The 27,222-nt window shown below is 54.4% G+C and overlaps 1 protein-coding gene across 1 annotated transcript; it reads left to right on the top strand.

The window, feature by feature from the left end:
- Nucleotides 1-1,712: 1,712 nt before the first annotated feature.
- On the top strand, nucleotides 1,713-26,663 carry IGF2BP2 (insulin like growth factor 2 mRNA binding protein 2; the record flags this gene model as incomplete). The annotated part of the gene is given in 18 exon segments (XM_080349716.1): nucleotides 1,713-1,902; nucleotides 2,427-2,487; nucleotides 12,019-12,067; nucleotides 12,367-12,418; nucleotides 12,670-12,733; nucleotides 14,943-15,215; nucleotides 18,893-19,027; nucleotides 19,630-19,752; nucleotides 20,026-20,161; nucleotides 21,179-21,307; nucleotides 22,594-22,617; nucleotides 24,388-24,456; nucleotides 24,599-24,715; nucleotides 25,079-25,153; nucleotides 25,344-25,475; nucleotides 25,694-25,807; nucleotides 26,564-26,584; nucleotides 26,586-26,663. Coding segments are annotated over 18 exon segments (1,842 nt in total).
- Nucleotides 26,664-27,222: the final 559 nt, after the last annotated feature.

The raw sequence follows: 27,222 nt of genomic DNA, 5'->3' as shown, positions 1-27,222 counted from the left end.
GCAACAACCTCATGGAATGACACGGCAGCTCCCTGCCTGGTTACCGCCCACAGCTTGTCACCGAGGATCAATTAACGAGCCGAGTAACGGTGAGCCTTTTTAAAAATGACATTATCAACATGTTTCAACCCAAAAGCACCCCAAAAAGGTGCTGAGTATGGAAGAGCCCCCAGCCCCGCCGCTAAACAGCAGCCCGGCAGGAGCTGCACTGAAAGCAAAGACGAAGAAATTGGAGGAGAAAGGATTCTTCTGGCTTTGCATCATCGCAGTCCAACCACATCTATTTTTTGCTACACGCGTGGCATCAAGCACCCGTCACCGCTATTCCTACTCCGTCCAGCACCTCCGCGTGACAGGGGACGAGTGGCAGTGGGATGGAGCGTGGCAGAAGGGAGCGTCGCGTTCGATTGTCCCGCCATGCAGCTGGAAATCTGGGGAATTCCATCACCGCCCATTGTCCCCCCCAGCAAAGGACAACTGGCCCCAGGGCGTGACGCTCGGATCCAAAGACACTTGTCCCCTCCTGTCACCCAGTATTACTCCTGCACATTATTTTAGTCTCCAGTCATAGTCTGGATGCACTTCCAGAATGATTTGAGGTTATATTCTCAAGAAGGCAGGTGGTGACACTGACTCTTGGTTGCTTGGGGACATCCTTCAGCAGAACCTCCGAGAGCCATGTGCCCCCAAAGCTACGGCAGCCGCCTACCCTGGCCTGAGAACACACGGAACTCAGTGCTGGGACATCAGAGCACCGGCTTCCCATTTCTTGAAGCTTTGCGGATGATGTAGCAATGGCTGGTCGGGCCCCAGTTGGGGTGGCTTTGTGCACTTGTGCTTTCCAAAAAAGAGTGTTTAATGCAGGCATTTAATTACTTACTGAGTTTTTTGCCTTGGTGCCTCAATGAGATGGTTTCCCTCTCCCTGAACGAACTTAAGTGGTTCTGAGCGAGGACAGAGCAGGATCTGCCAGCGGGACATCGGGGACAGGCGGGGTGTTGGAGATGGGGTGTGATGAGTGTAAGGGCAGAGGAGCTGGGGTGCGATGAGTGTAAGGGCAGAGGAGCTGAGGTGCAATGGGTGTAAGGGCAGAGGACATGGGGTGCAAGGGCGGAGAAGTTGGTGTGCAAGGGCAGAGGAGTTGGGATGCAATGGGTGTAAGGGCAGAGGAGTTGGGGTGTGATGGGTGCAGACGCGGAGGAGATGGGGTGTGATGGGTGTAAGGGCAGAGCTGTCGGGGTGCGCAGCCGGAGTAGCTGCGGACCGGGCCGGACCTCCCGAACCACCACGAGTAACGGACCTGGAGCAACCGCGACCCTACTCGGGGGCTCTGCGGACCCCGGGGCTGAGGGGACCTTCCTCCGCACCCCGAGGCGGGGACATCCCTGTCCGGCCCCCCCGCGGGGGTCTCCCGGCTCCACCTGCTGCCACCGCCCGACGGGGCGGCCCCGGGCCCGGCGCTCCCGTCCCGGCGGCAGGCGGGCGGGCAGGCGGGCGGGCGGGCGGGCGGGGGCGGTGGCGGGGCCGGGCTGGGCTCCGCTCGGCTCCGCCCGCTGCCCGCCGCCGTTGCGAGGCTCCTACGGGGCTGGAGGTTGGGGCAGGGCGGGTGGCGCAGAGCCGGGACCCTCCCGGCCACCGCGGCTCTACCGGCGGTACAGAAACCCGGGGCTGGCGGGTGGAGCGGAGCGGGGCGGGGGGGGGGTTTGCTCCCCATGAAGCGCCGGAGGATGAACAAGCTGTACATCGGGAACCTCAGCCCCGCCGCCACCGCCGAGGACCTCAAGCAGCTTTTCGGGGAGAGGAAGCTGCCCCTGGCCGGCCAGGTCCTGCTTAAGTCTGGCTATGCCTTCGTGGATTACCCGGACCAGAACTGGGCCATCCGCGCCATCGAGACCCTCTCGGGTGAGCCCGGCGCCGCAGCCCCCCCACCCCACACCCCCGGCATCCCCCCCAAACCCCCCTTCGCTCCACCGGGGCTCCCCCATGCCTCCGACCCCCCTCCCGGGGCATCCCCACCGCTCCCCCCCCCGCCCCGGCTCCTTTCCGCGGCCGCCCCAGCTCTTCCCAACCTTCGGGGTATTTTTTGCTGATTTTTTTCTTCGATTTTATTAAGAGGCGAGCGGACGCCGGGCCCCCCGACCCGTTACCCCCCCAGCACCCGCTCCCCTTCGGGAACCATTTTACGAGGTGCCCAAGCCCAACTCCCCGGGGGTGCGGAGCAAAGGGCGGCCGAAGGGGGGGCTGGGGGCCGGCGGCGGCGCAGGCAGCACCGGGCAGGGCGGCTACGGGCAGGCCGGGGCGGCGGGGGGGGGCAGGCCGGGCAGAGGGGCGCTTGTTTTTGGCCGGGGTCGGAGGGTGGTGTCGATGGGATGAACCGGGGGTGGGCTGCCCCGGAGTGATGCTGAGCAACCCCGCTGTCTCCGCAGGGAAAGTGGAGCTGCACGGCAAAGTGATGGAGGTGGATTATTCCGTGCCCAAAAAGCTCAGGTAACCCCTTCGCCATCACCCCACACTCCGCCCCCCCCCCCCCCCCCCCCCCCCCCCACCAACGCGGGGAGATGGGGGGAAGCTCTGGGAGGTTGTGGGGGGGAGAAGCGGGCGCCCCGTTGGGTTTTACTTTCGCTCCGGAAAGCGGAGGCGGGGGATGGAGCTCCTGCTCCCACGAGGCTCCCACGGGGGTCCCGGCCACGGGTGGCAGCGTCAGGTCCCACCCGTGTCCCCTTCGTGTCCCCCGCGCCCAGCGCGGGGCGGGCGGGCGGGCGCTCCCCTCCGTGCGGGGGCAAAACACCCGCTTGATTTTTGCGGATAAATTGTAAAAACCCACCCTTTTCCCCTCATTTTTCCCCCACTTTGGCGGGGGGGAGCCGAGATTCACATTGCCCAGCGGCCGCGCCGTCGGAAGATGTTGTTTTTAATAAGTAATTCAGCAATTTGCCTTTTCCCAAACGCCTCTTTCCCCCCAAAAAAAACCTCGATGCGTTTATATATTGCGTCGAAGCGCGCCCTCTGATTTCAGTCAGGTGGAGGGGAGCGCCGAGGCCGGACGGTTAAACCCTCGTTTAACACAGAAAATAAACCCCGGGACCGCGTTGCGTAGCTGCCTCATCACAAGATATTCTTATTGCTTTCCCCCCCCAACATGTGTCGGGATAAAAGATCCGCGCGCCGGAAAAAATCCATCGCATAGTCCCACCCGGATAATTTGCCATGTGGAAGTTTGGCCCCCGATTGACGCTCCAGTATTAATTTTGAAATGATAAAGCGGGGGGGAAAACGCTGTTGTGTAATTGAGGCTCGGTGGGGGAACGGCTCGTGTCCAGCATCACGTGTGCCGGAGCGGGATTTCTTCTTCGGCGGGGATCACACGCTTTCTTACCTTAAAACAATCCCCGAAAACAAGCCGAAATAAACCTCAGGTTTACTATTGCTAAGCTAAATCTCAGCAGCAGCCTTAGGTCTGTTTGCCGATGACTTTTTAAGAGTGATGGAGCCAGAAATGGGGAGTTTAGGAAGATACTATGGACCCGGGACTCGACCATTATCATGTCCGAAGGGGATGTAAACAAGGAATTCATCTTCACCTAAATTCCCCGTCGGGCTCGGCCGCTGCTGCTTTTCCTTCCGAGTTTTAAACATTTAAACAACCCAGAAATAAATGCTGATTTATTTTGCATCGCTCTGTTTTCAGCCGGCTCCGAGTTCTCTATTCCAGCTCGGCTCCCCAGGTTATTGAGATCTAATTTAAGCCGATATCTTTTTGTCACAGCTAAAGGAAATAAATATTGCTTTATATTAATATATCTAGTTGGAGAGGGGTGCCTTTGCCTCGATTTTATTCTTATAACGCGATTTTTGGCCGAGAACGGAGCCTCACGTGGTTGTGTTTTAGTTCCCCCCCACCCCCTTTAAATTAGTAGAAAATGTGATTTTTTTGTCGTCGCGCTCGTGTCCCTGGAATTTCAAGGGGGCTCGATGGTGTAAAACCCAACCTGGTTATTTAATGAAGCTTGTGTTTTAATTGGGTTTGGGCGATTGAGCCCCTCTTGGCTCCTGTCTCCAGCGTTTCTGCATCACGGGGATGGGACCCAAGAGGCACCGGCGCCCGACGCGTCCCCTTGTTCACCTGGGACGCTTCGTTCTCTTCCCCAAACCCCCCGTCTAGATCGATCGTACCGCCGTATTTATCCACATGTAAACACGGTTTGCTTGGAAAAGGGCTGGAAAAGCCGGGATTTCCTTGCGGTGCCGTTTGTGCGACGGCAGAAACGAAACACCAGGACACTCGCACGAGTTAAACATCAGCCCTTCTGCTGCCGTGCAAACGCTTTGCGCTCCTATAGGAAACACCCAACAGCGTCTCGATTGTTTGCTGTGTGGTTTTTTTTTTCCCTTGTATATTCTCTATTGTGCCTGGGGGAATTACAAAAAATAGCGTTTTATTCCCTTGGTCAACGTTTTAAAATTTTAAATTGATTTTTTAAGTATATTTCTAAGTCTGCATCTGAAGAAAGTTGCGAAGTTTGGGGGATGCTTTCAGTGCATTCCATGCGCTCACTTCTATAACTTCTTCAGCTGGAATTGCTTTAATTTTGGCAAGATATCCCGCAGCAATGTCAGTATTTTTGGGTTCATTGGGTATCCAGGGGGATGAGGGAACCATCAACATCTTGCCCGTGTCTTTGAAGACAAGTCGGGTGCCTCCGAAATCTTCAAAAATCCCGTTAATGGGAAATAAAGACATAAAAAAGAGATAAAAATTAGGGTTGGTTGTGCAATCTGGAAAATTAAGACCCAACCGCCCCAATACTGATTTCCTACAAGGGTTGGGGTGAAAATGATGAATTAATTAGTCGCAGGGATGGAGCGAAGCCCCGTTTAATGACATTTTTTGGGGTTCCTCATTGTGAAGGTGCCTTTGAATTTCTGCTTCCGATGGAATATTTGGCCGATGAGGAATCACTGGGGGTGATTTTCTCTTAATTCATAGAGAATTATCCTTAAATAACTTTCCTCCCTTGAGCATCAGTTCACTTCTCGTTCCTGCTCAGTTTGGCTGCGTTTATTTATGTCTCTTTTCTTCCCCACCCCCTTGTTTTTAAACTCAAAACGCCCATGACGCGAAGGCTCGGAATAAAAGTCCGGGCCCTTTTTGCCTCCCCATCTTCCCTTTCCTCCTTAATTACTCGTCATCTGCTTAATTAGGGGTGAGGGAACCCTCGTGCAAAGCGGTTGCTTTGCCAGGAAAAGCCACCAGCACCTATTTGCGTGTGCGGGTCTATAAATACACACGAGGAGCAAGAAAACAACGCTCCCATGGATCCCCGGTTCGAATAGCTCTTAATTTTAAAAACATCTCTAATTAAAAATCAACTAGAATTAGGGAAACCTAAAGAGCAAGAAGATATGTTCTCCAGGGAGGGTTTGCTTCGCTTCACCAATAGAATTAAACGCGGGTTATTCTTACATAGGCTGGGTTTAAATGCTGATTTCGGAGTGCAAAAAGTGGGGCTGCTCGGGTTTTAACTACGTATATTTAATATCGTTTTGCGTGGATATAAATGAATAACGCAGCTTTATTTAAAACACAGCGTGTTGCAGAGACATGGGCCCAATCTGCAACTCGGCAACGTCGTGTCTGTCTTTTTGAAACACCCCGTGTTTAGTGTCTTTTATGTATATGGAAAGAAAAGCCATTATATAGGGAGATACTATACGTAAAAGACGCTTTGTATAGTGTATTGTTTCTGTATAAAAGGTACTTTTAAATATATACTTTGTATATATATATACACAATTTTACATATATTTCTATTTTTGTGGTTTTATATATATATATAAAATAAGATAGTTAATACATATATAAATGTGTATGTGTGTATATATATATATATATGTATATATATATAAAAGATATATCTGACTTTACCAGCGTGATGCTGGTCACATCAGGCATGGGTTGACATCCTCCTGCTGCCCATGGGGTGTGTGACACATTTCCCATGGGTCTCATAATCCTCTGTTCCTATATGTTCCTACATGTTCCCTATGGACCTGGCCAGGAAACCCCCCCAAGCAGCCCCTGACACTCATTATATCAATAAGGGGGTGTGCTGCCCTCACCCGCTTGGTTTTACCCAGTTTTGGGGTGTGGATGAGCTGGGGCTGGTGCCGTTTGGGTTGTTTGGGTTTGATTTTGCCGCTTTTTGGCTCAGCTCTTTGTCACCTGCTGGGATGTCACTGGGCTGCACGGGGTGAGGAGGATGCTAGGGGGGTGACCGAGGCCATTAATTACCTATTAATTTTGTCATTTAATGTTTTCCCCCGCTCTGTTCCCCCCCTCTATTTCCCCTCTCTGTTCCTCCCCCATTTATTTTATTACTTATTATTATTATTCTATTTATTTTTTTATTCTGTTCTATTCCTCCCCCTGCATTTACTTCCTCCCCCATTTATTCCCCTGTGTATTCTCCCCCCATTTATTTCCCCCCCAATTTATTCCCCTCTGTTTATTGCTCCCTGTTTATTCCCCCCCAATGATTCCCCCCATTTATTCCCCTCATTTATTCCCTCCATTTAACCCCCCATTTAACCCTCCCATTTATACCCCCATGTATTCCCCTCCCATGTATTCCCCTCCCATGTATTCCCCTCCCATGTATTCCCCCCCATTCATTCTCCCCCCGATTCATTCTCCCCCCCGATTCATTCTCCCCCCCGATTCATTCTCCTCCCCGATTCATTCTCCCCCCCATTCATTCTCCCCCCCCATTCATTCTCCCCCCCCATTCATTCTCCCCCCCATTCATTCCCCCCCCATTTATCCCCTCCATTTATCCCCCCCATTTATCCCCCCCCATTTATCCCTCCCATTTATCCCCTCCCATTTATCCCCTCCCATTTATCCCCCCCCATTTATCCCCTCCCATTTATCCCCCCCCATTTATCGCCCCCCCCATTTATCCCACCCCAATTTATGCCCTCCCCATTTATCCCCCCCCATTTATCCCCCCCATTTGTTCCCCCCTCTATTTTGTTCCCCCCTCTATATTTCCCCCGCTCTTCCTCCCCCCCTTTTTATTTATTTCCTTCCCCTTCCCCCCCCTTTAATCCAGCCAAGCCGTGACAGATGGGCCGGTATTTCCCATTCATCCCCATTGTTAATACCTCCCCAGCTCACGGGGGCGGCTCCATCACGTGCCGCCCCCCCAGCCGCCTTGTCCACCCCAAAGAACACGCCGGAGCTTTAACGCCAACGGCTTTTAATTCCTTAAGAGCATCCGTGTCCCCCCCGCCCCGGGCTGGGGGGGCAGCTGGGGGCGCCGCAATGCTCTTGGCAACCGGTGGAAACTGGGGCAGCTCTTTAGTGCTTATCCCAGCGTGGCGCTGATGGAGCTCTGGGCTCATTGAGATCCACGGCTCGGTTGGGTTGAGCGAGGGCTAAACTTGTCAAGGGTGACCCTAATAGACCAAGAAACCCCCCCTCATATATAATAAATATATATAATAATATATAATGGTCAAGAGAAGCAAACTCAACCCAGTTAGAACAACATGTCCAGCTCCTCGGGCATCAAACTCCTGACCTGAAGCATTCAGGTGGGACCAAATTTGGGCCCCACCTGGTGACGGGCAGCATTTTTGGTCAATGTTTCCTTGCCTGTGACAAATACTGCACGAAGCAGGCAGGGCCCTCGCGGTTGGTTTGCAGTGGTTGGTTTTCGGCACGTTTCCCCTGTGTTTTTTCCTCCAAGTTCTCTTGAAAACTGATGTTTATTGGAAGGCGGAGCTGCCGCACAGCTTTGTCTCATCTTTATTCTCCTTCCTCTGTGTCCCTGGATTTTGGGGGGTTGACTTGTTATTTCACAGAGAGTGGTGGCCACAAAGCCTGGGCTGCTGGGAAGGGGAGAGATATGCCAAAAAACACCCCAATCCACCCAATTTTGGGGAATAAACTGCAGTTTTTAAGACACCTTCTTCTTTATTGCTTGATTTCAGCAAGCACAGATAACCAGAATGTAGCAGATGATGTTCTCGTTCGTGGACATCAGCCGATGACACTGGCAGGCACAGGTGGACATGGGTTTTGTGTCCCCTTTCCTTACAGGGTTGCAAGTCTAGCTTGTGATTTCGGTCTAACAGGCGCATGGAATACAGCACAGCTCCGTCGTGGGTTGTTTAATGAACCAGCTTGCAGCATCGCTCACCTAGAGACCCGGCTCCTGCATCCCGCGCGTGATGCTGGCCGGTGTGTGGTACCCAAGCCCAGCTCTGGGATGGAGGAGACGTCCCCTCCTCAAGCAGGAACCATTTTGGGTTGAATTTAGCAGGTGAACCTGTGTAAAAGTGGTTTATTTAACACTTGAAGCTGATGCTCGGTTGCCACCGGGCATTTTATCCTGTGCTGGGCATGGCGGTGGCTGATGGGGAAGAGGAGGGTGATGCATGAGATGGAGCTCTGACAGTTATCTGAGGGCAGCTCGTTACAGCAGGGCTAGCGGCACCACATACTGCTTTATTTTTCCACAAATTTAATGCCTGTAGTTAGTGGTTGAGACGATTTATTATTATTTTTTTTTTTTTTTTTTTTTAATTCCTACCAGCCTGCTTCAAAATGGATTGCGTGAAACGTGGCTGATGCCTTCATCACGGGGCCATGCGCTGGGGGCTGTTGTGTGTGCGCTAACATCGCTCCCCTGTGTCCCAGGTTTTTGGAGGAATGAGGAAAATGAAAATAAAGGGGTTTTGTGCCCCAGAGCCCTCCCAGGACTTGTGTTGGAGGAGGCTTTGTGTTCTGCTGCCCTGACCGTGCGTGGTCCCTGCCCCAGCCATGGGAATGGCACATCCATCACTGGTCATTGATGACCACATGTGGTCCAGCGCCACTTCAAGCAGGTGGGGAATTGGAAGCTCAATAAAAACAATACACCCGGTAGGAAGAATACCCTCATGTTAGAGCCACAGAGATGATGGAGTGGGGCATCTCCCGTGTGAGGAAAGGCTGAGGGAGCTGGGGCTCTGGAGCTGGACAAGAGGAGGCTGAGGGGGGACTCATTCCTGGGGATCAATATGGAAAGGGGGAGTGTCAGGAGGATGGAGCCAGGCTCTTCTGGGTGACAACCAGGGACAGGACAAGGGGCAATGAGTGCAAACTGGAACACAGGAGGTTCTACTTAAATTTGAGAAGAAACTTGTTGGGGGTGAGGGTGTCAGAGCCTGGCCCAGGCTGCCCAGGGAGGTTGTGGAGTCTCCTTCTCTGCAGACATTCCAACCCGCCTGGACACCTTCCTGTGTAACCTCATCTGGGTGTTCCTGCTCCATGGGGGGATTGCACTGGATGAGCTTTCCAGGTCCCTTCCAGTCCCTGACATTCTGTGATTCTGTGATGTTAAGTGCTGAGTGGTGTTAATGAGCTGCTGGGAGACCTGCTGGGTGGTGGGGTTGAAGCCTTAAGCACAACTGGAGTATTTTTAGATGTTTTGTATCAGCTCAGATGAATGTTGGAAGAGGGAATGTGCTGTAGTGTTCTGTTGAGAGTTAGGGCTACATGGTACCTTAGAATCACAGAATCATTTTGGCTGGAAAAAGCCCCTCAAGGTCATCGAGTCCAACCATTCCCCACCCCTGGCACAGCCCCATGTCCTGAGAACCTCATGTCCGTCTGTTTAACCCTCCAGGGATGGTGACTCCAGCACTGCCCTGGGCAGCCTGTTCCAATGCCCCACAGCCCTTTGGGGAAGAAATTGTTCCCCACATCCAACCTCAACCTCTCCTGCCTGCCCTGAAGTCCTTGGTGGCAGCTGGGGACAGGAGGAGTCCCTGGCCCATGGAGGAGAGGGCTTTGGTAGCACTGCAGTTGAGCACTGTTCTCTCCGGCTCTGGCTTCTCCAATTTTTTGCAGTGACCCATTATTTGAGAATCATCGGATGTCCTGAGTTGGGTCTGGGAGGGGTTGGTCTGGGGAAGTGACTGTCAAAGCCACGCAGGGGGGCAAGCACAGGGATTGTCATCCATTGCTGGTGGCACCACCCCTATGTGAGTAGCACCACGAGGTACAACGCTCCTCGGTGGTTTCAGCCACTTTGCTTGACCATGGTCCTCCTCATGGGACAAGCTGTGGATTTTGTCTTGTCCTTGCAGCCCACATCTCAAGAAATGTCCTTTCCCTGACATTTCTCTCTCACTTGGAGCTTGTGTTTTATGTGCTGTGTGTGGGGCGAATGCCCCAGGTTGTTGCACATGTTTTTCAGCATCTTTATAGTCGTGTTGCACCCCAAATTCATGTTTCACAAGGCAGATGGTGGCCCATCACACGATTCTGGTTGTCCCATGCTATTAAATCAGGAGCGTGTCACCGCCATAGGGGCAGAAGGATCATGTCTGGAGGACACCAACCTCCAGCTGCTTTGGGTCACAGGTCAGCCTTTCTTCTGGTTCTCACTGTCCAATGTGTCCTCCCTGTCCCCTGTATCTGGCCCCAAACTACTTGAGAAACTCTTGTTTTTCTGCCAAAATTGTTCGGTAGGGACCTCAGGAAGCAACGGAGCAGCGAGGGCAGGGACCAGCTTCACCACTTGGGCTGAGCTTTGAAGGTCTTGTTTCTCATTTTCCAGCTGTTGAAGGCAGCTGGTGGCATTGGAGTGCCGGGCATGGATGGTTGACAAGCGAGCAGGGCTCCTCCCGCAGGATTTGGCCCAAAGCCCCTGGTGGCACGTCCCCATGCAGCATTCAGGCTGGTGGTACCAGCCCTTCCCCATTGAGCTCATCCCAAGGAAGGATGAAGCTTCATAAAACTGGCTTCTAGCTGCCGATTGGCTCCTAAAACCTGGCGCTGTGTGTGTGCGTGGTAGCTCGGGCAGAAAACTCGTCCCTAAGGTTGGGAGAGGTGGTCCTACTCTGTCCTGGTGGGAGCATTGGAGCTGGACCAGGTGAGGACATGGGACACTGCTTTGGTTGGAGCTCATGGACCACAAGCAGGATCATGAAAGCTGATCTGGGTGGATGAGTTCATAGCTTGGCTGGATCCTCTGTGGACTTGAGTGTCTGAAAACTCCCTGCTGCCCAAGTGTGTCTTGTGGCCAGGCTGGGGAGATGTTTGGTGGCCGTTACCTCTTGGGAAGCCTTTGTGCATCCCTGCTCCAAGGTTGGGGGTGCAATCGTGTGAGGATGGAGGTGTAACCATGTAAGGTTGGGGGTGTAACCTTGTGGGTGCAACTGTGGGATGTTGGGGGTGCAACTATGTGAGGTTGAGGGTGCAGCTGTGTGAGGTTGGGGGTGCAACTGTGAAGTTGGGGGTGCAACCTTGTGAGGTTAGGGGTGCAACCATGTGAGGTTGGGACTGTCACCATGTGAGGCTGGGAGTGTAACCATGTGAGGCTGGGGGTGCAATCATGTGAGGTTGGGGGTGCAACTGCGAATTTGGGGGTGCAACCACATGAGGTTGGGGGTGCAATCACATGAGGTTGGGGGTGCAGCCACATGAGGTTGAGGGTGCAACTGTGTGAGTTTGGGGGTGCAACCATGCCAGGTTGGCTGTGTTGGCCATCATCTCCTCCAAGGAGATGTATTTAGCTTTCCCCAGGGTAAGCAGCCCCGTGTTTCTCAGGACATCAGCAGGATTCACTTTTGGAAAGCCCCCCTCATGGGACAGCAGGCCTGACCATGGGCTGGGGGTCCTGGCCCCTGTCCCCACCCAGCCGGGTGGTCCTGCTCAGGGCTGTGTGTCCATCCCAGCCATGCGTGTGCGGCTGTGACTCTGCACAGGCTCGTTTTGGGAGGTTTCCTTGGAAACCCAGCAGTCAGCACCAGGAGGGAGCGTTCCTGAGATTGCTTTGGCCCCAGGGAGCACTGACCAGGGCAAAGCTGGAGAAATGGCTTTACCTGGGGATAGGCTGCTCCAGCTCAGCGTGGGGACATGGGACGCTTTGGCAGGTTGTCACCAGCTGCCGCTGAGTCCCATAAAGCCTTTTCCTGCTGCTGCACCATGCCTGGAGGCCTTAACCCAGGGCTTTGTCTTTGCAGGAGCAGGAAGATCCAGATCCGCAACATCCCCCCCCACCTGCAGTGGGAGGTAAGAAGGGGACAATCCCCAAGTTCATCTCCTTCTCCATCAGCCATGCTGAGCAGCATGGAGTGTGTGGGCTGCTCATGGGCCACCCTTGACCTTCCCAGTAACCCCAGTAGGGACGTGGAGCGTGAACTGAGCTCCATGTCCTGGCGTGGGGCAGCTTGAAGCAATGGGGGGTCACTGGGACGATGGAGTGGAGCCATTTAAGCAGATGGGGGATGCTGGATTTTTGGAGGGCGTGGGGGTGAAGCCGGCTCTGTCCCTGCCTGCCTCACCTGCCCCTTGTGCTGCTCTCCCCCCAGGTGCTGGATGGCCTCTTAGCTCAGTATGGGACGGTGGAGAATGTAGAGCAAGGTAAGATGCTCCAGCATGGTCCTCATCTCTGCAAAAGCCCTAAGTTGCTCCCCAGCTCCGTCCATGCCGGATAAAACCCGGTGGGGTGAAACCTGACTTTCCCAGTCACCAGTACTGGGATAAAATGGTTTTCCCTGCAGACACAGTGGGTCAGGCATTACCCTCCCACCATCCCCACTCCAGGGCTTACCGGGAGTGATGGTGACATGTCTTCTCCTGCTGTAACGCTCCTTCTCTTACTTTCCCCCCAGTCAACACAGACACAGAAACAGCCGTTGTCAACGTAACGTACGCGACTAAAGAAGAAGCAAAAGTGTAAGTGGGTTTTTCTTTCGTTTCGTCCGTATTTTCACACCTCCCAAACTTTTCCTCGGGAACCCCAGGTATCTTCCAGGCTTCTTGTTTCCTCTCTGAGGCTCCTCAGGTTGTTTCTCAGCTCAAGCACTGTAAGGACTGTCTGTGTATCTTCTGAAGGTACAGCAGGCAGGTGTTGGTTTTATCTTGAGCTGTGTCTTCTGCCAGCAGTCTTCTCATTGTCCCACCGCTGGGCCATCTCCTGCCTTCTCCTCTCATATAAAAGATCTGGATCAACTTGGGGCCCTCAGCCCTGTGGTTGTCCCCTCTTCCTCGGTGCCTTCTCCTGCTGTCCCCAGGGGTCCCAGATGCACCATCTTGCAGTTCCCTTTTGAACGTTGTCCTTGGCCTTGTGCAGAGTCACAGTGGCCTTGTCCCCAAGGAGCAAAGTGCTCCACAAAGCTGAGGGTCAGGTCAAAGGTGCGTTTTGTAGAGTCTTAGAATCATTTTGGTTGGAAGAGACTCTCAAGATCATTGAGTCCAACCATAACCTAAATCTAGCACTATGCTATGTCCGTAGTTCATCAAGGAGTTGTCTTCTCAAGCTGGAAGTTCAGACCTAAACTAGGAATGCACTGGATTAATCACCAGTTTGACCACCCAGCCCCAGCTGTTGAGGAGGTGGAATATGGTGCAAGAGGTGGGAGAGATGGTGAAGAACCACTGCAATGATGGGAGGTGTCAGTGCCCCCTGCCACGTGGGGAAAATTCAAGTTAGAGACCAAAATATTCAGAGGTTGTCACCTCCTGCTTCTGGAGCCCAGAGAAACTGGGTGATCCACTTTTAAAAAGCTTTCAGAAAGTTCTGCCATGGCCAGAGGGCCCTTGGGTGGGTGAATAACTTGTTAGAGGAGGGGAGAGGGAGCCAAGGGTCCATGGCTGGTTTCTGCAGGGGAGGGAGCGCAGCAGAGGGTAAATCACCATGTGTCATGTAGAGGAGTCATGAAGAGATGCCACCCATCAAGAAAAGCTTTAAAGGATGAAGAACCCAAAGAGGCTGCAGTAGGGTTGTGTCAAGACACGCTTAAAAGATTATCATGGCCAGCAGAGTTTAAAAAAAATACAAATTAGGGATTATTTCAGAAATGCCAGGATTGTTTCAAGCAAAACGCTTTGTTACAGGTCAGTAGAGACTTTAGCCCTGTGCTAGAGGCCAGCCCTGATTTGGGTACGAGCAAGTAGTGAGTACATCTTGTACTTAGTGGCCAACATACGCCCAAGAGCCCCGTCCAGGCAGACCCTGTGCAGGAACGAGCAGTAGATAGTCAGATGGTTCCCAAGTGCAGATATTACCATGTTGGGAGCAGCTCTGTGTTGTGTTGCTTCATGTCCCACCACAGGGCACTGCAGTGCGGGAACGTGGTTGTGATGGAGAAAGTGGTTTGTGTTGCTGTTGAGTTGAGAGAAGGGAACGGAGCTGGTGAGGGGCTGGAGCACAAGTGTGATGGGAGCGGCTGAGGGACCTGGAGGTTCAGCTGGAGAACAGGAACTGAGGAGAGACCTTCTGATCTCTGAACTGCCTGAAAGGAGCTTGGAGCCAGGGGAGTCGGGCTCTGCTCCCCAGGAACAAGCACCAGGAGCAGAGGAAACGGCCTCAAGTTGCGCCAGGGGAGGTTGAGGTTGGATGTGGGGAACAATTTCTTCCCCAAAGGGCTGTGGGGCATTGGAACAGGCTACCCAGGGCAGTGCTGGAGTCACCATCCCTGGAGGATTGGACAGACGGACATGAGGTTCTCAGGGACATGAGGCAGTGCCAGGGATGGGGGAACAGTTAGACTCAGTGATCTTGAGGGTCTTTTCCAACCAAAATGATGCTGTTACCCCTCACCCCCTGAGGGACCTGCTGGCAGCTTCAGGCTAGAGTCATGGGTCAGTCAGTAAGTTACAACTTAAGGATTTCTCCATGGTGTGGTTGACAGTGCTGTAGAGACCAGAAACTCAGGTGGGTCCAAAGAGCCTTTAGACAAACTTGGAGACCAAAAGCCCGTGAAGTATAAACACGCCATTGGGCTTGGGAATTCCTTGAGTTCCCATTCCCCAAAGCTGAGGAGATACGGTGGTGGGAAATGGTGGTGGTTCTTCTGCTCCTTCCACCACATCACTAGTGCAAAGGGCTGAACCCATCCCTGGAGACCCCCTCACCACCTCCCCGCCTGTCCCTCCCTTGCAGAGCAATTGAGAAGCTGAGCGGCCACCAGTTTGAGAACTATTCCTTCAAGATTTCCTACATCCCGGACGAAGAGGTGAGCTCCCCTCCGCCCCCCCAGCGCTCCCGCCGCGGGGGCCACTCCTCCAGGGAGCGGGGCTCTTCCCCGGGGGGCTCCTCGCAGCCCAAACAGCTCGAGTTCCCACTGCGGATGCTGGTGCCCACGCAGTTTGTTGGTGCGATCATAGGAAAGGAGGGCTTGACCATAAAGAACCTTACTAAGCAAACCCAGTCCAAGTAAGTACCTCGAATGGTTTTGTTTCCTTTCGTAGGGTGCTGGAGGTCCCCGACATGGGTCCTCCATAAATCGGGGTTTTTCAGTTTGTTCTTGGGGTGCAACCTCTACGGGATGCTGGTAGAACCCATGTCCTAAAGCATTCCTGTTTGCCGGGGGGAGTGGGTGCGGCAGGAGGGGGATGCACGGTCAAAAAAGGCCAGGAATGGGTTTCTTGAAGCCAAATCACAAGAATGGCTGGGGATGAGGCTTCAGGGAGAAATGGCAAGTTTGGGGATAAAGTGCTGAAAAAGGGGATTCCCCGGTGCAGTGACCGGTGTCCGTTTGGTCTTTGCTCTTGGGATTTGCTCATCCCACTGTGCCCCATATGGGCTGGAGCTGTTGTAGGGCTAATGGGGACACTCGAGGACATCCTTCCTTGAGAAGGATGAGGTTTTTTGTAACCATTTGAAGCACTTTTTTTTTTTTTCAATCTTAACCATTGTTTTTTTAAGACAAAAATAAAAGGGGGGGAACACCTACTTGCCAGATTGTCCGTGTTTCTCGTGTTGATGTTCATGTTGATTTCACCTCTGATTTTCCACATGGTTTTCCCGCATGCTTTGTTCCTGCCCAGACGTGTTTGTGTTTAACCCAAAGCTGTCTTCTCCCATGCTCATCGTCCCGAACCTGCTGACCCCGCAGGATGTAGGACTCCTGTACCAGACCATCTCCCAGGGGCCTTCTAGTTCTCAGAGAAGCTTTTAGAGACAAATGATTTGGGACTAGCCCACCTGCTTGAGCAGGAGGTAGGGAGCCAAGCCCCAGTGTTGGCTTTGCAGAGGAGGTTTGGATGGGAAGGGGGCAGATACGTAGGGAGAGGAGCTTCTTGAGCCCACCTAGAGTGTGGCCACCATGGTCCCGGCTGGCCGCAAGCCCTTCTTCTCCAGGTGAGTCCCCTGGCATGATGAGCAGTGGGTGTAGCCGTGTCCTTGCTACCCAAGGTTGCCCTCTCGAAGACCTGAGCCTGACAGGGAAGGTGGGAGTCACCAGCTGCCGGTTTCTCTTGACCACAAGGCCAAACACTGCTGCCTGGGGCAGTTTGTGTCATCAAGCTGTCCCTTTTCATGGGTTGGCTCCCTGTGGATGCCCCGAAGACCTGATGTCACAGAGGAAAGCCATGCTCCATGCTCTCGTCTCTCCTGACCTACCTAAGGAGGCCATGTGCCATGGCGGGCCACCACCTCCACTCCAGACTTGGGCAAGGGGACCTTCTGCGGTCAACAGGAGTCTGTTTGCTTCGGTATGGTGTGTCAATCCCCAGCTGTGTCCCTGCTCAGGCCACCCTCACCCACCACTGTGATGAACCTGGGGATGAGGGTGCTGGTGACATCCAGTTGTCTGGCCCCTGCTCCTCTCCAGAGCAACGTCAGGTTCTGGATTGCTGTGGTCGTGTAGGACTTGACCCCATCTCCACACACAGCGATGCCTCTGAGTTCCAGGGGACAAAACTGTTCCCAGGTTGAGCCATCATTTTTGGCTGAGGAGGAGCCCATATCAAGAGCCCACCCCACCAGAGTACCTTCCGCAGTGGTTGCAGCGCTTGCAGCTGGCTGAGGAGAAGACCATGGCCACCAAGCAGCCATGGGGCCAGAATAACCTTACATGCACACCTTGACGGGCCTGTCCCTCATGGCCACCACTCTCTGAAGTGTTCCCAACCCCCCGCAAGGTGTCTTGGCAGGATTAGGGTTGAGGGTCCATCTCTCCATTCTCCCATTTGAATGGAGCTGTGCAGCAACAGCACTGGGATGTGCTGGGAGGTCCAGAGCCCTTCTCCACCCTCCAGCTCCGCGGGGTGGGACATGCCTGATCACAGTGGCCCCATCTTCTCTGCTGGTTGCCTGCACATCCAAGTTTGGGATGCATTGGAGCTCAGCCAGAAGCCTGGCCCATGTCCCTCTCCTGGGCTTCTCCAGGGTTTCTGTCACTTTGGTGTGTTTCTTCAGTCTGTCTGTGGCTCTTGGACCTTCTTCAATATGAAGGCTCAGCTGCATGTCCCATCTCCACCAACCTCAACTGCTCCTGGATTCAAGAAGCTGCCCAGTTCTTGGCTGTAGGGTTTGTTGGAGCAGCCACAGGTTCCTCATTGCATCGTCAACCCGGTGTGACTTTGTGGCACCACTGTGGAGCACATGGGCTTGTCATCACCTCTCGTGGCACGTATTGGTGCGCTTGCCTTGTCCCCAAGGTGACAGTGGGTGTCCCTACACCTGCTGGGCGCTGCTCGTGAAGGAACAGCTCACCCATGTCAACCCGGTGGAGCTCCACAGCCAGCAGCGCCTCAGAGGGGGTCACACAGCTCGTGGCTGAGTCACTGTGGGCTGGAGATGTGACCAAAGGGCAGGGAGAGCTCAACTGTGCCAGTGTCCCCATAGGCCAAGCAGGACCCATCTCCTGCTTGAGCAGCTCTGACTGAAGCTGGAGGAGATCTGGAGAGATGGAGCCTACAGAAGGGATCCAACTCTGTTCTTTCTTCAATGCTCAGATGACACCAACCTTTGGAAGCTGGTGGAGTTGGCTCTTCCCTTAGCTCATGGAAGGGTCACCCAGCTGCTCCCCTTCTAGCCATAGATGAAGTGTCCGTGTTCCTACGTGCTGGTTCATGAGCTCGTGGAAGATCTGACCTGTGCAAACCCACCCTGACCCTGCAGCATCCAAATCTGTTGCTGGTTGGGGGTGACTCCCACCACAACCCTTGGCCTTGCATGTGCAGCAGCACCCGTGAGTGACCCTGGTCAGGATGGGGACCTCTTCTGACAACAGAGACATGGATGGAGGGCACCGTGTTGGAGATGGTGGCTGAGCAGCCACCTTCTCAGAAGATGTGGGCCAACCTGGATGCAGCAGTGACAGGGCCACGAGGTGGTGGCCGACGGCGGGATGGCCACACGGCATCATCACGTGGAGAAGACGGGAAGGTCGCTGCACCCTATTCTTCATGCCGTGTGGTTGACGTGCGGGAGTCTCCTACCCTGCTGTCCTCTCTCCCTCTCTCCCAGGGCCGTTGGCGGGTCCGGGTGAGCGGTGAGGAGCGCGATGGAGGCAGGTGCCTCCTCCCCGCTATGAGGAGCGGAGGAACACGGGCCCAGGGAGAGCTTTCTGGTCTCCCATGGAAGGGTGTGAGTACGAGCGCTCTTGTTGACGTGTCCCTCCGAGTCATGACAAACCGCTGCCCACGGGTAAGTTGTCTCTGTCCCCAGCGACACGCTGGTGACTGGACGGCTTTGGGTTTTGGGCACTGAGAGGCTGAGGTTGGAAGGGACCTCTGGAGACCTTTAATCCCATCTCCTGCTCCAAGCATGTCATAGATGATAGACAAGGTTGCTCAGGGCTTAGTCCAGTTGAGGGTTTGTTCTGCCCCTACTTGATGGAGCGTTTGATGTTGATTGACATCCCTCAGCTCCAGGGAGACCTCAGGAACGTAGCTCAAATCTGAACCAACCAAAGCAAAACACTACCTGGGCTTGCATGAGACCAGGTGATTGTAGATGAGACTCACGTTCACGCCAAAGCTTCAGCAGATGTTGGAATGAGCTTTTCTGTGAACAGCAAGCTCAGCTCCTGAGCTGTCAAAGACGTTCGTGTGATACCAGACGCATCTCAGGGGGGCTCCTCTCTGTCGATTGTTTCTCGGTAGGGTTGACATCCATCGGAAGGAGAACGCTGGCGCTGCTGAGAAGCCCATCACCATCCACGCCACGCCGGAGGGCTGCTCCGAGGCGTGTCGTATGATCCTTGACATCATGCAAAAGGAGGCAGATGAAACGAAATCGTGAGTCCCTCTGGCCCAGCAAAACGGGCAGGTTGGGTGGAAGGGAGGGAAATTTGGTGCAGAAAAAGCCACCTGCTTTTTGTTGTCGGGCATTGGAACAGGCTGCCCAGGGCAGTGCTGGAGTCACCATCCCTGGAGAGTTGGACAGACGGACATGAGGTTCTCAGGGACATGGGGCAGTGCCAGGGATGGGGGAACAGTTAGACTCAGTGATCTTGAGGGTCTTTTCCAACCAAAATGATGCTGTTACCCCTCACCCCCTGAGGGACCTGCTGGCAGCTTCAGGGTAGGGTCATAGGTCAGTCAATAAGTTACAACTTAAGGATTTCTCCATGGTGTGGTTGACAGTGCTGTAGAGACCAGAAACTCAGGTGGGTCCAAAGAACCTGTAGACAAACTTGGAAACCAAAAGCCCGTGAAGTATAAACACGCCATTGGGCTTGGGAATTCCTTGAGTTCCCATTCCCCAAAGCTGAGGAGATACAGTGGTGGGAAATGGTGGTGGTTCTTCTGCTCTTTCCACCACATCGCTAGTACCCGTTGCTGGAAATTGGTTTCCTGGCCAGATGGGCCTTTAGATTTTATTTTTCAATCTGTTTTAGAGCAGAAGAGATTCCCTTGAAAATCCTAGCACACAACAGTCTGGTGGGGAGGCTGATCGGCAAGGAGGGCCGCAACCTCAAGAAGATCGAGCAGGACACGGGCACCAAGATCACCATCTCCCCGTAAGTCCTGGTGATGCCAAACCATCCCCTCCATCCAACACGGTACAGGCTGCATGGGAGCCAGAAATCAGAGCAGTTATGTCCTCCCATCACATTCTCCATCCCGGTTGCGTGTTCATAGTCCCAGGTAGACGTTCCTCATCCCAGGTGGATGGCTGGACAGGAGAGAATGTGTGGTCCCAGACTGTCTCAGGGGGGAGCCCTTATCTTTGAATTGAGTTTTCCTTTTTAATTTGGCTTGAAAACCACATTTCTGGATTTCTCGGGGGGTAGTTTGCAGGATTTAACCATTTATAACCCTGAGCGGACCATCACAGTGAAGGGCAGCACGGAGGCCTGCTCCAAAGCCCAAGTGGAGATCATGAAGAAGTTGCGAGAGGCCTACGAGAACGACGTGGTGGCCGTCAACGTAAGCTCCCTCCCTCCCCCTGGGATGTCCCCTTGTCGGGGTAGCCAGAAGAAAATTGGGGGGAGGGGAATCGATCTGGTAGAGCAAGGGTTGGTCATCACCTGTTGCGTCAAAACCATGTGGTGAGAATCACAGAATCCCAGAGTGTCAGGGGCTGTAAGGGACCTGGAAAGCTCATCCAGTGCAATCCCCCCATGGAGCAGGAACACTCAGATGAGGTTACACAGGAAGGTGTCCAGGCGGGTTGGAATGTCTGCAGAGAAGGAGACTCCACAACCTCCCTGGGCAGCCTGGGCCAGGCTCTGACACCCTCACCCCCAACAAGTTGCTTCTCATCTTTAAGTGGAACCTCCTGTGTTCCAGTTTACACCCATTGCCCCTTGTCCTGTCACTGGTTGTCACCCAGAAGAGCCTGGCTCCATCCTCCTGACACTCCCCCTTTCCATATTGATCCCCAGGAATGAGTCCCCCCTCAGTCTCCTCTTGTCCAGCTCCAGAGCCCCAGCTCCCTCAGCCTTTCCTCACACGGGAGATGCTCCACTCCCTTCAGCATCTTGGTGGCTGCGCTGGACTCTCTCCAGCAGTTCCCTGTCCTGCTGGAACTGAGGGGCCACCACTGGACACAAGATTCCAGGTGTGGTCTCCCCAGGGCAGAGCAGAGGGGCAGGAGAACCTCTCTGACCTACTGACCACCCCCTTCTAACCCACCCCAGGTACCATTGGCTTCCTGGCCACAAGGGCCCAGTGCTGGCTCATGGTCACCCTGCTGTCCCCAGGACCCCCAGGTCCCTTTCCCCTACACTGTTCTCTAATAGGTCATTCCCCAACTTACACTGGAACCTGAGGTTGTTCCTGCCCAGATTCAAGACTCTGCACTTGCCCTTGTTCTATTTCATTAAATTTCTCCCCGCCGAGCTCTCCAGCCTGTCCAGGTCTCTGATGGCAGCACAGCTTCCAGTGTCAGCCGTTCCTCCCAGAGAACCCCAAAAACGTTTCTCCATGTCTTTGCTTTCCCAGCAACAAGCCAACCTGATCCCAGGTCTGAACCTCAATGCCTTGGGCATCTTCTCGACAGGGCTGTCCATGCTGCCATCCACCCCAGGTGCCCGAGGGGCTGCAGCGGCCACTCCCTACCACCCGTTTGCAGTAAGTGCAAGAGCTTTTGGGGCACGGTGGACATGTTTTAGGGGGCAGAGTGGTTGCTAGACTCTCCGTCTTTTGGGTTTGAGTGGACACGGGAGCTAGAGGAACCATCTCATGGGGAGCCTGGACTTGGAGCTCTGACTCTTGGCCGTTTGGAGATGCTCATGGCAGAAGCGATGCTGAGAAGACAGTGAATGAAGGTGGCTTGTCCCTCCTTGAATTTAGCTCCCCGGGCAGATGAGCTGCAGTCCCAGGTTGTGCTGAGCATGATGTCACCCATGTTTAGGGACAGGCTGTGTCCCAAGGGTGCTGCTCCCTGAAGGTGGCTGGGGACAATGATTCCAGCATGGAAAAACCATATTGATGGTCTTCAGTACTGACCGGAGGGTTTGTGGTGGTGCAGACTGCGTTGTGCCCTGCAGGTCTGGTCCCAGTGGCCACCTGGACCCACCAGCATCACCGCGGGGTGTGCAGAATGTAGTGTGACAGGGGACAAGCAGCACGTCCTGTGCCACCACTGTTGTTGGCTTTGATCCCTGCCCTGGCACCCTGATGGTTGAACCTGTGGGAGCTGAGCTCCACCTGAGCTCGTGGGCAAGGGTTTTCCTGCTGCGGCTGGGGGGACGCAGGGCAGAGCGGCTCTGGGGAGGGGGTCTCATGCTGCTGGGGTTGCACACAGATCTGGTGTCAGGAAAACACGTGTCCAAAAGTGCTGATGGAGAGACACAGAATCATTTTGGTTGAAGACCCTTAAGATTGAGTCTAACTGTTCCCCCAGCCCTGGCACTGCCCCATATCCTGAGAACCTCATGTCCATCTGTCCAGCCCTCCAGGGATGGTGACTCCAGCACTGCCCTGGGCAGCCTGTTCCAATGCCCCACAGCCCTTTGGGGAAAAAATTGTTCCCCACATCCAACCTCAACCTCCCCTGGTGCAACTTGAGGCCGTTTCCTCTGCTCCTGGCGCTTGTTCCTGGGGAGCAGAGCCCGACCCCCCTGGCTCCAAGCTCCTTTCAGGCAGTTCAGAGATCAGAAGGTCTCCCCTCAGCTCCTGTTCTCCAGCTGAACCCCCCAGGTCCCTCAGCCACTCCCATCAAACTTGTGCTCCAGCCCCTCACCAGCTCTGTTGCCCTAAAGAAGAGAAGGTCCATCCCCAACCCACGGAGCACCCGTAGGGTGGCCAGGCTCTGGGGTCTCTGTTGGTCTCTAAACTCTTCTGCTGAGACACTTTGGCCACCCGGGCACGCGGGTTCATTCACTTGTGCTCTTCTCTTTTCCTGCCGACGCCAGCAGCAGAGCGGTCGGAGGAGGACGGTGAGTGCCGGGCTGGCAGTGCGGAGGGGAGGAGGAGTGTGGTGTGTTTGGTGGCACCCAGAGGGCCGGTCTGTCTGTCTGTCCGCTGCCAGCCCGCGCAGGGAGGATGCTCTGCCTGTGTGGCTGTGTTCAGGAAGTGTCTGCTTGAGTGTTTGGTGCATTGAGAGGAGCGGGTCAGGGCTCCTGAAAGGCAGCGGTTAGAGTCATAGAATTATTTTGGATTGAAAAGTCCCTCAAGATGGTCAAGTCCAAGCATTGCCCCACCCCTGGCACTGCCCCATGTCCCGGAGAACCTCATGTCTGTCTGTCCAACCCTCCAGGAATGGTGACTCCAGCATTGCCCTGGGCAGCCTGTTCCAATGCCCCACAGCCCTTTGGGGAAGAAATTGTTCCCCAGATCCAACCTCAACCTCCCCTGGCTCAACTTGAGGCCATTTCCTCTCATCCTTGGTGTGGGCTCCTTCACCCCAAAGCTTTGCGTGGCCTTTTCCAAGCCACCCTGGTTAGGCCAAGAGGCACCATCACCTCTGCCGTCGTTTTTTATAGTGAAATGAACGGGCAAAAAAAAACTATATGAAACCAGCTTTGACTTTGTGTCAGTTCCTTCCCCCTGAGTACTTTGTGTTTCCCATCTCATAAGGGTCATTTCTGGCCGTGTCCTCACCAGGACCCAGGGCCAAGTGGCTGCAGCTTCAGCTCTGGAGTTCTGAAGACCTGAGGATGGTGGATGAGGAAGGAGCCTCTTGGTGAAGGGGTGGAACTGGGAAGGTTTTGTGCCCATCCTGGGTGGCCAGGAGAGGACATTTTGGTGTAGGAGACATGGAGCAACCCAGGGCTGGACACTGAGCAAGGGAGGAGCACCAAACCTCAGTGCAGCAGGTTTAGGTGGAGCTGGGTCTTCTCTCCCCCAGTAACCGTGGTTTGGAGATGGCATCTGGTTACACTTGCCCAAATCTAGAGTGGTATCTGCTGCCAGGAGAAAGGGCTGATGTGTTTGAGACAGGGAAGAGTTGAAGAGCAGTTGGGTTGGATTGAGTTGGGTTGGGTTGTGTTGAGTTTAGTTGAGGTGGGTTGTCTTGGGTTGAGTTGTCTTGGGTTGAGTTTAGTGGGGTGGGTTGAGTTGGGTTGATTTGAGTTAAGTTGGGTTGGGTTGAGTTGGATTGGGTTGAGTTTAGTTGAGGTGGGTTGGCTTGAATTGAGCTGGATTGGGTGGAGTTGAGTTGGTTTGAGCTGGATTGGGTTGAGTTGGGTTGAGGTGAGTTGGTTTGAGGTGGATTGGGTTGAGTTGGGTTGGGGTGTGCCACACACCCCTTGCTTTTGGGCACGGAGAGCCCCCCTGCTTCCTCCCTGTCCCCATCCCAGCCCTTGGGACAACATCTCCTTCAGCCTTTGCTTTTTATTCTCTTGAAACTGGAGAAGGGAAATGATGATGAAAATCAGAGCCAAACGGGATGTTTTGCTCAGTTCTCACCAAACCTTCTCCACTGGGCACCGATGGTGTTGGCAGGTTTTGGTTTTCCAGGGTTGCAGCTGCTCCCCGAGGCTGTAGGGGCTGGTTTTCTGTACAAACTCTGGCAGAACATGGGACTGGGGGGAACTGGGAGCTCCCAGCCCGTTGTGCACCCTGGAGTGCATCTCTGCTCTTGGGGGCGGTTCCAGGGCCTGAGGGCTTGTCCCCGTGTCCCTGCCAGGCTCATGGAGGTGGCACCTGGCTCTGTCAGGCTGGGAGATTGGGGATGTCACTGACCATTGTCTTCTTTCCCACCACAGAGCTCCTCGGCGTATCTCTCGGGTCTGTACGGAGCCCCCCCAGGTGGTGCCTTCCCCCATCAGCACCCCGTAAGTGCCGGGCACCCCCATAGGACCTGGACATGGGGCTGGGGGGACAACTGCTGCCCTGGGGTGCTGGTGGGGGGACAGTCACCTCCCTCTGGGTCCAACTGATCCCCTGACCAGTCTCGCTGTTCCCGTCCCCTCGCAGCTGCCGGAGCAGGAGGTTGTGAACTTGTTCATCCCGACGCAAGCGGTGGGGGCCATCATCGGGAAAAAGGGGCAGCACATCAAGCAGCTGGCGCGGTTCGCCGGGGCCTCCATCAAGGTGAGATGGGCCTGGGCTCTGTGCCTCAGTTTCCCCTTCCAGCAGGGCAGGTCCTGTGGTCTGTGCCTCAGTTTCCCCATCCTACAGAGCTGGTCCTGGCTTTGTGCCTCAGTTTCCCCATCCTACAGGACAGGTCCTGGCTTTGTGCCTCAGTTTCCCCATCCTACAGGGCTGGTCCTGGACTCTGTGCCTCAGTTTCCCCTTCCTGTGGGGCCTCTGTGCCTCAGTTTCCTATATTAATAGGAACTCATCACTGATTCCTGCAGTTTATCACCCTTGCCAAGGGAGTCTGTCCCACATGGGGAGTGTCAGGTCTCACCCAAGCAGGGCCCCTCTCACTCTCCTTGTCTCCGTCCCCCACAGATTGCCCCAGCAGAGGGTCCCGATGCCAGCGAGCGGATGGTCATCATCACGGGGCTGCCCGAGGCGCAGTTCAAGGTGCGGTTTGGAGAGGGGGGACACCCTATGGGACAAGTGGGGAACATCCCTTGGGTCACTACCAGCCTGGGTTTGGCTCCGTTTGGCTGCCGGGGGGTGGCTTTTTGCTTGATGTGGTGGTTTTGCTGCTGCCAGACATCAGCACATCATCACCCTCCCCAGTTTTACTTCCCTTCTGTCTTCTCCCCAGGCCCAGGGGCGAATATTTGGGAAACTGAAAGAGGAAAACTTCTTTAACCCGAAAGAAGAGGTGAAGCTTGAAGCTCACATCAAGGTGCCTTCCTTCGCCGCCGGCCGCGTCATCGGCAAAGGTGGCAAGACGGTAGGTATGGGGTGCGGGGATGGTCCCCTTGGGGTGTCCCCCCTGCCCAGGGGTGCTCAGTGATAGCAGCACCATCCTGTCCCAGCCCCGTGTCCTGGTGGTGGCTCTTAGCGCGGGTGACCGTCACAATGTGGGAACACAGGGTGCCTCAGAGCTGGTGGTGTCACCGGTTTTTGGCTTTTCCAGACCAAAACGCGGGGCTCTGTCGTTTGCTGCAGGTGAACGAGCTGCAAAACTTAACGAGCGCAGAAGTGATTGTGCCGCGAGACCAAACCCCGGACGAGAACGAGGAGGTCGTCGTTAAAATCATCGGGCATTTCTTTGCCAGTCAGGTGAGGTCTGGCTGCGGCTTTTCCAGCGTTCCCAGACAGTTTCACCACTAACAAAAACCCCCAAGCATCCTCCTGCTCTGTTTTATCATCAAATCATTTTGGTTGGAAAAGCCCCTCAAGCTCATCAACTCCAACCGTTCCCCAGCCCTGGCACTGCCCCATGTCCTGAGAACCTCATGTCTGTCTGTCCAGCCCTCCAGGGATGGTGACTCCAGCACTGCCCTGGGCAGCCTGTTCCAATGCCCCACAGCCCTTTGGGGAAGAAATTGTTCCCCACATCCAACCTCAACCTCCACTGGTGCAACTTGAGGCTGTTTCCTCTCCTCCTATCACTGTATTTTTATTTTGATGGCTCCTGTGCACCCAGGACACACTGAAGGTGTTGTGGCAGCTCTCCCCAGCTGTGCCGGCACTAAAATTAAAGATTGGCTTGATTTTAGCTAAAATATTTGCTTTGGACACCGTGCACGGCAGCACCCAGGGTGTGAATTGGCTCATCCCCGGCATCAGCACCAGTGGGGAGCTCCTGCATCCCCTGGGTACCACAACCATGAGCAGGGACATCTGCACCAGCTCAGGTTGCTCAGAGCCCCGTCCAGCCTGGCCTGGGATGTCTCCAGGGATGGTTCATCCACCACCTCTCTGCACAACTTCTTCTTGTCTTGTAATTAAAACCTCGGAGTGTCAAGATGCTCCATTGCGGCTTTGGCGGGTGTGACGACAACCGCCCCCCAACTCTTTGCTTTTCTTCCCCAGACTGCACAGCGCAAGATCAGGGGAAATCGTCCAGCAAGTGAAGCAGCAGGAGCAGAAACATGCTCAGGGAGCCCCGGCCGCGCAGCAGCACAGCAAGTGAGGCTCCAGCGCCGCCCCACGAATGTAACCCCAGCGCCGGACAGGGGAGCAAACCAAAGACCCCCCAAAAACCCACCCCCCCGCAGCCAGGGCTGCACAACCGAAGGGTGTGGGGAGGGCTCTGAGCATCCCCAGCGCCTCCCGGCATCTCCCTTTAGTTGGACTAACATAGGCAGAGACAGACAGAGAGACGACTTTAATTCCCTAAAATCCACCTGTTCCATCCAGGTACGGCCGGAGGAGCTCGCCCGGCACTGGGGGGGGGTGCGGCGCTCGGCCCTTTTTAGAATTAATATATCGGTAACGGAACTAACGCCAATTTTTAAGTTTTGTAAGAATGATGATGATTATTTTTTACAGTGTTTTTTTTAATTGCAAAGGGGTCAGGGCGGAGGGGGACGTTTGTTTTTAGCGCAAGCCGGCTTTTCTAGAGTTTTACGAAAAGGAGCTAGTCCATTGGTTCTGTAATGCACAGTAGAGCTGAGATGTAGGATTGCCAGCAAGGGGGAAATATATATATATATAAATATATATATATATATATAAAATTAGTGTTAAAA

This window comes from Nesoenas mayeri, assembly GCF_963082525.1.
Source record: "Nesoenas mayeri genome assembly, chromosome: 9".
Taxonomy (NCBI): domain Eukaryota; kingdom Metazoa; phylum Chordata; class Aves; order Columbiformes; family Columbidae; genus Nesoenas; species Nesoenas mayeri.
Note: the sequence above shows the minus strand (reverse complement) of the source record. Positions and strands in the feature narration are given on the sequence as shown.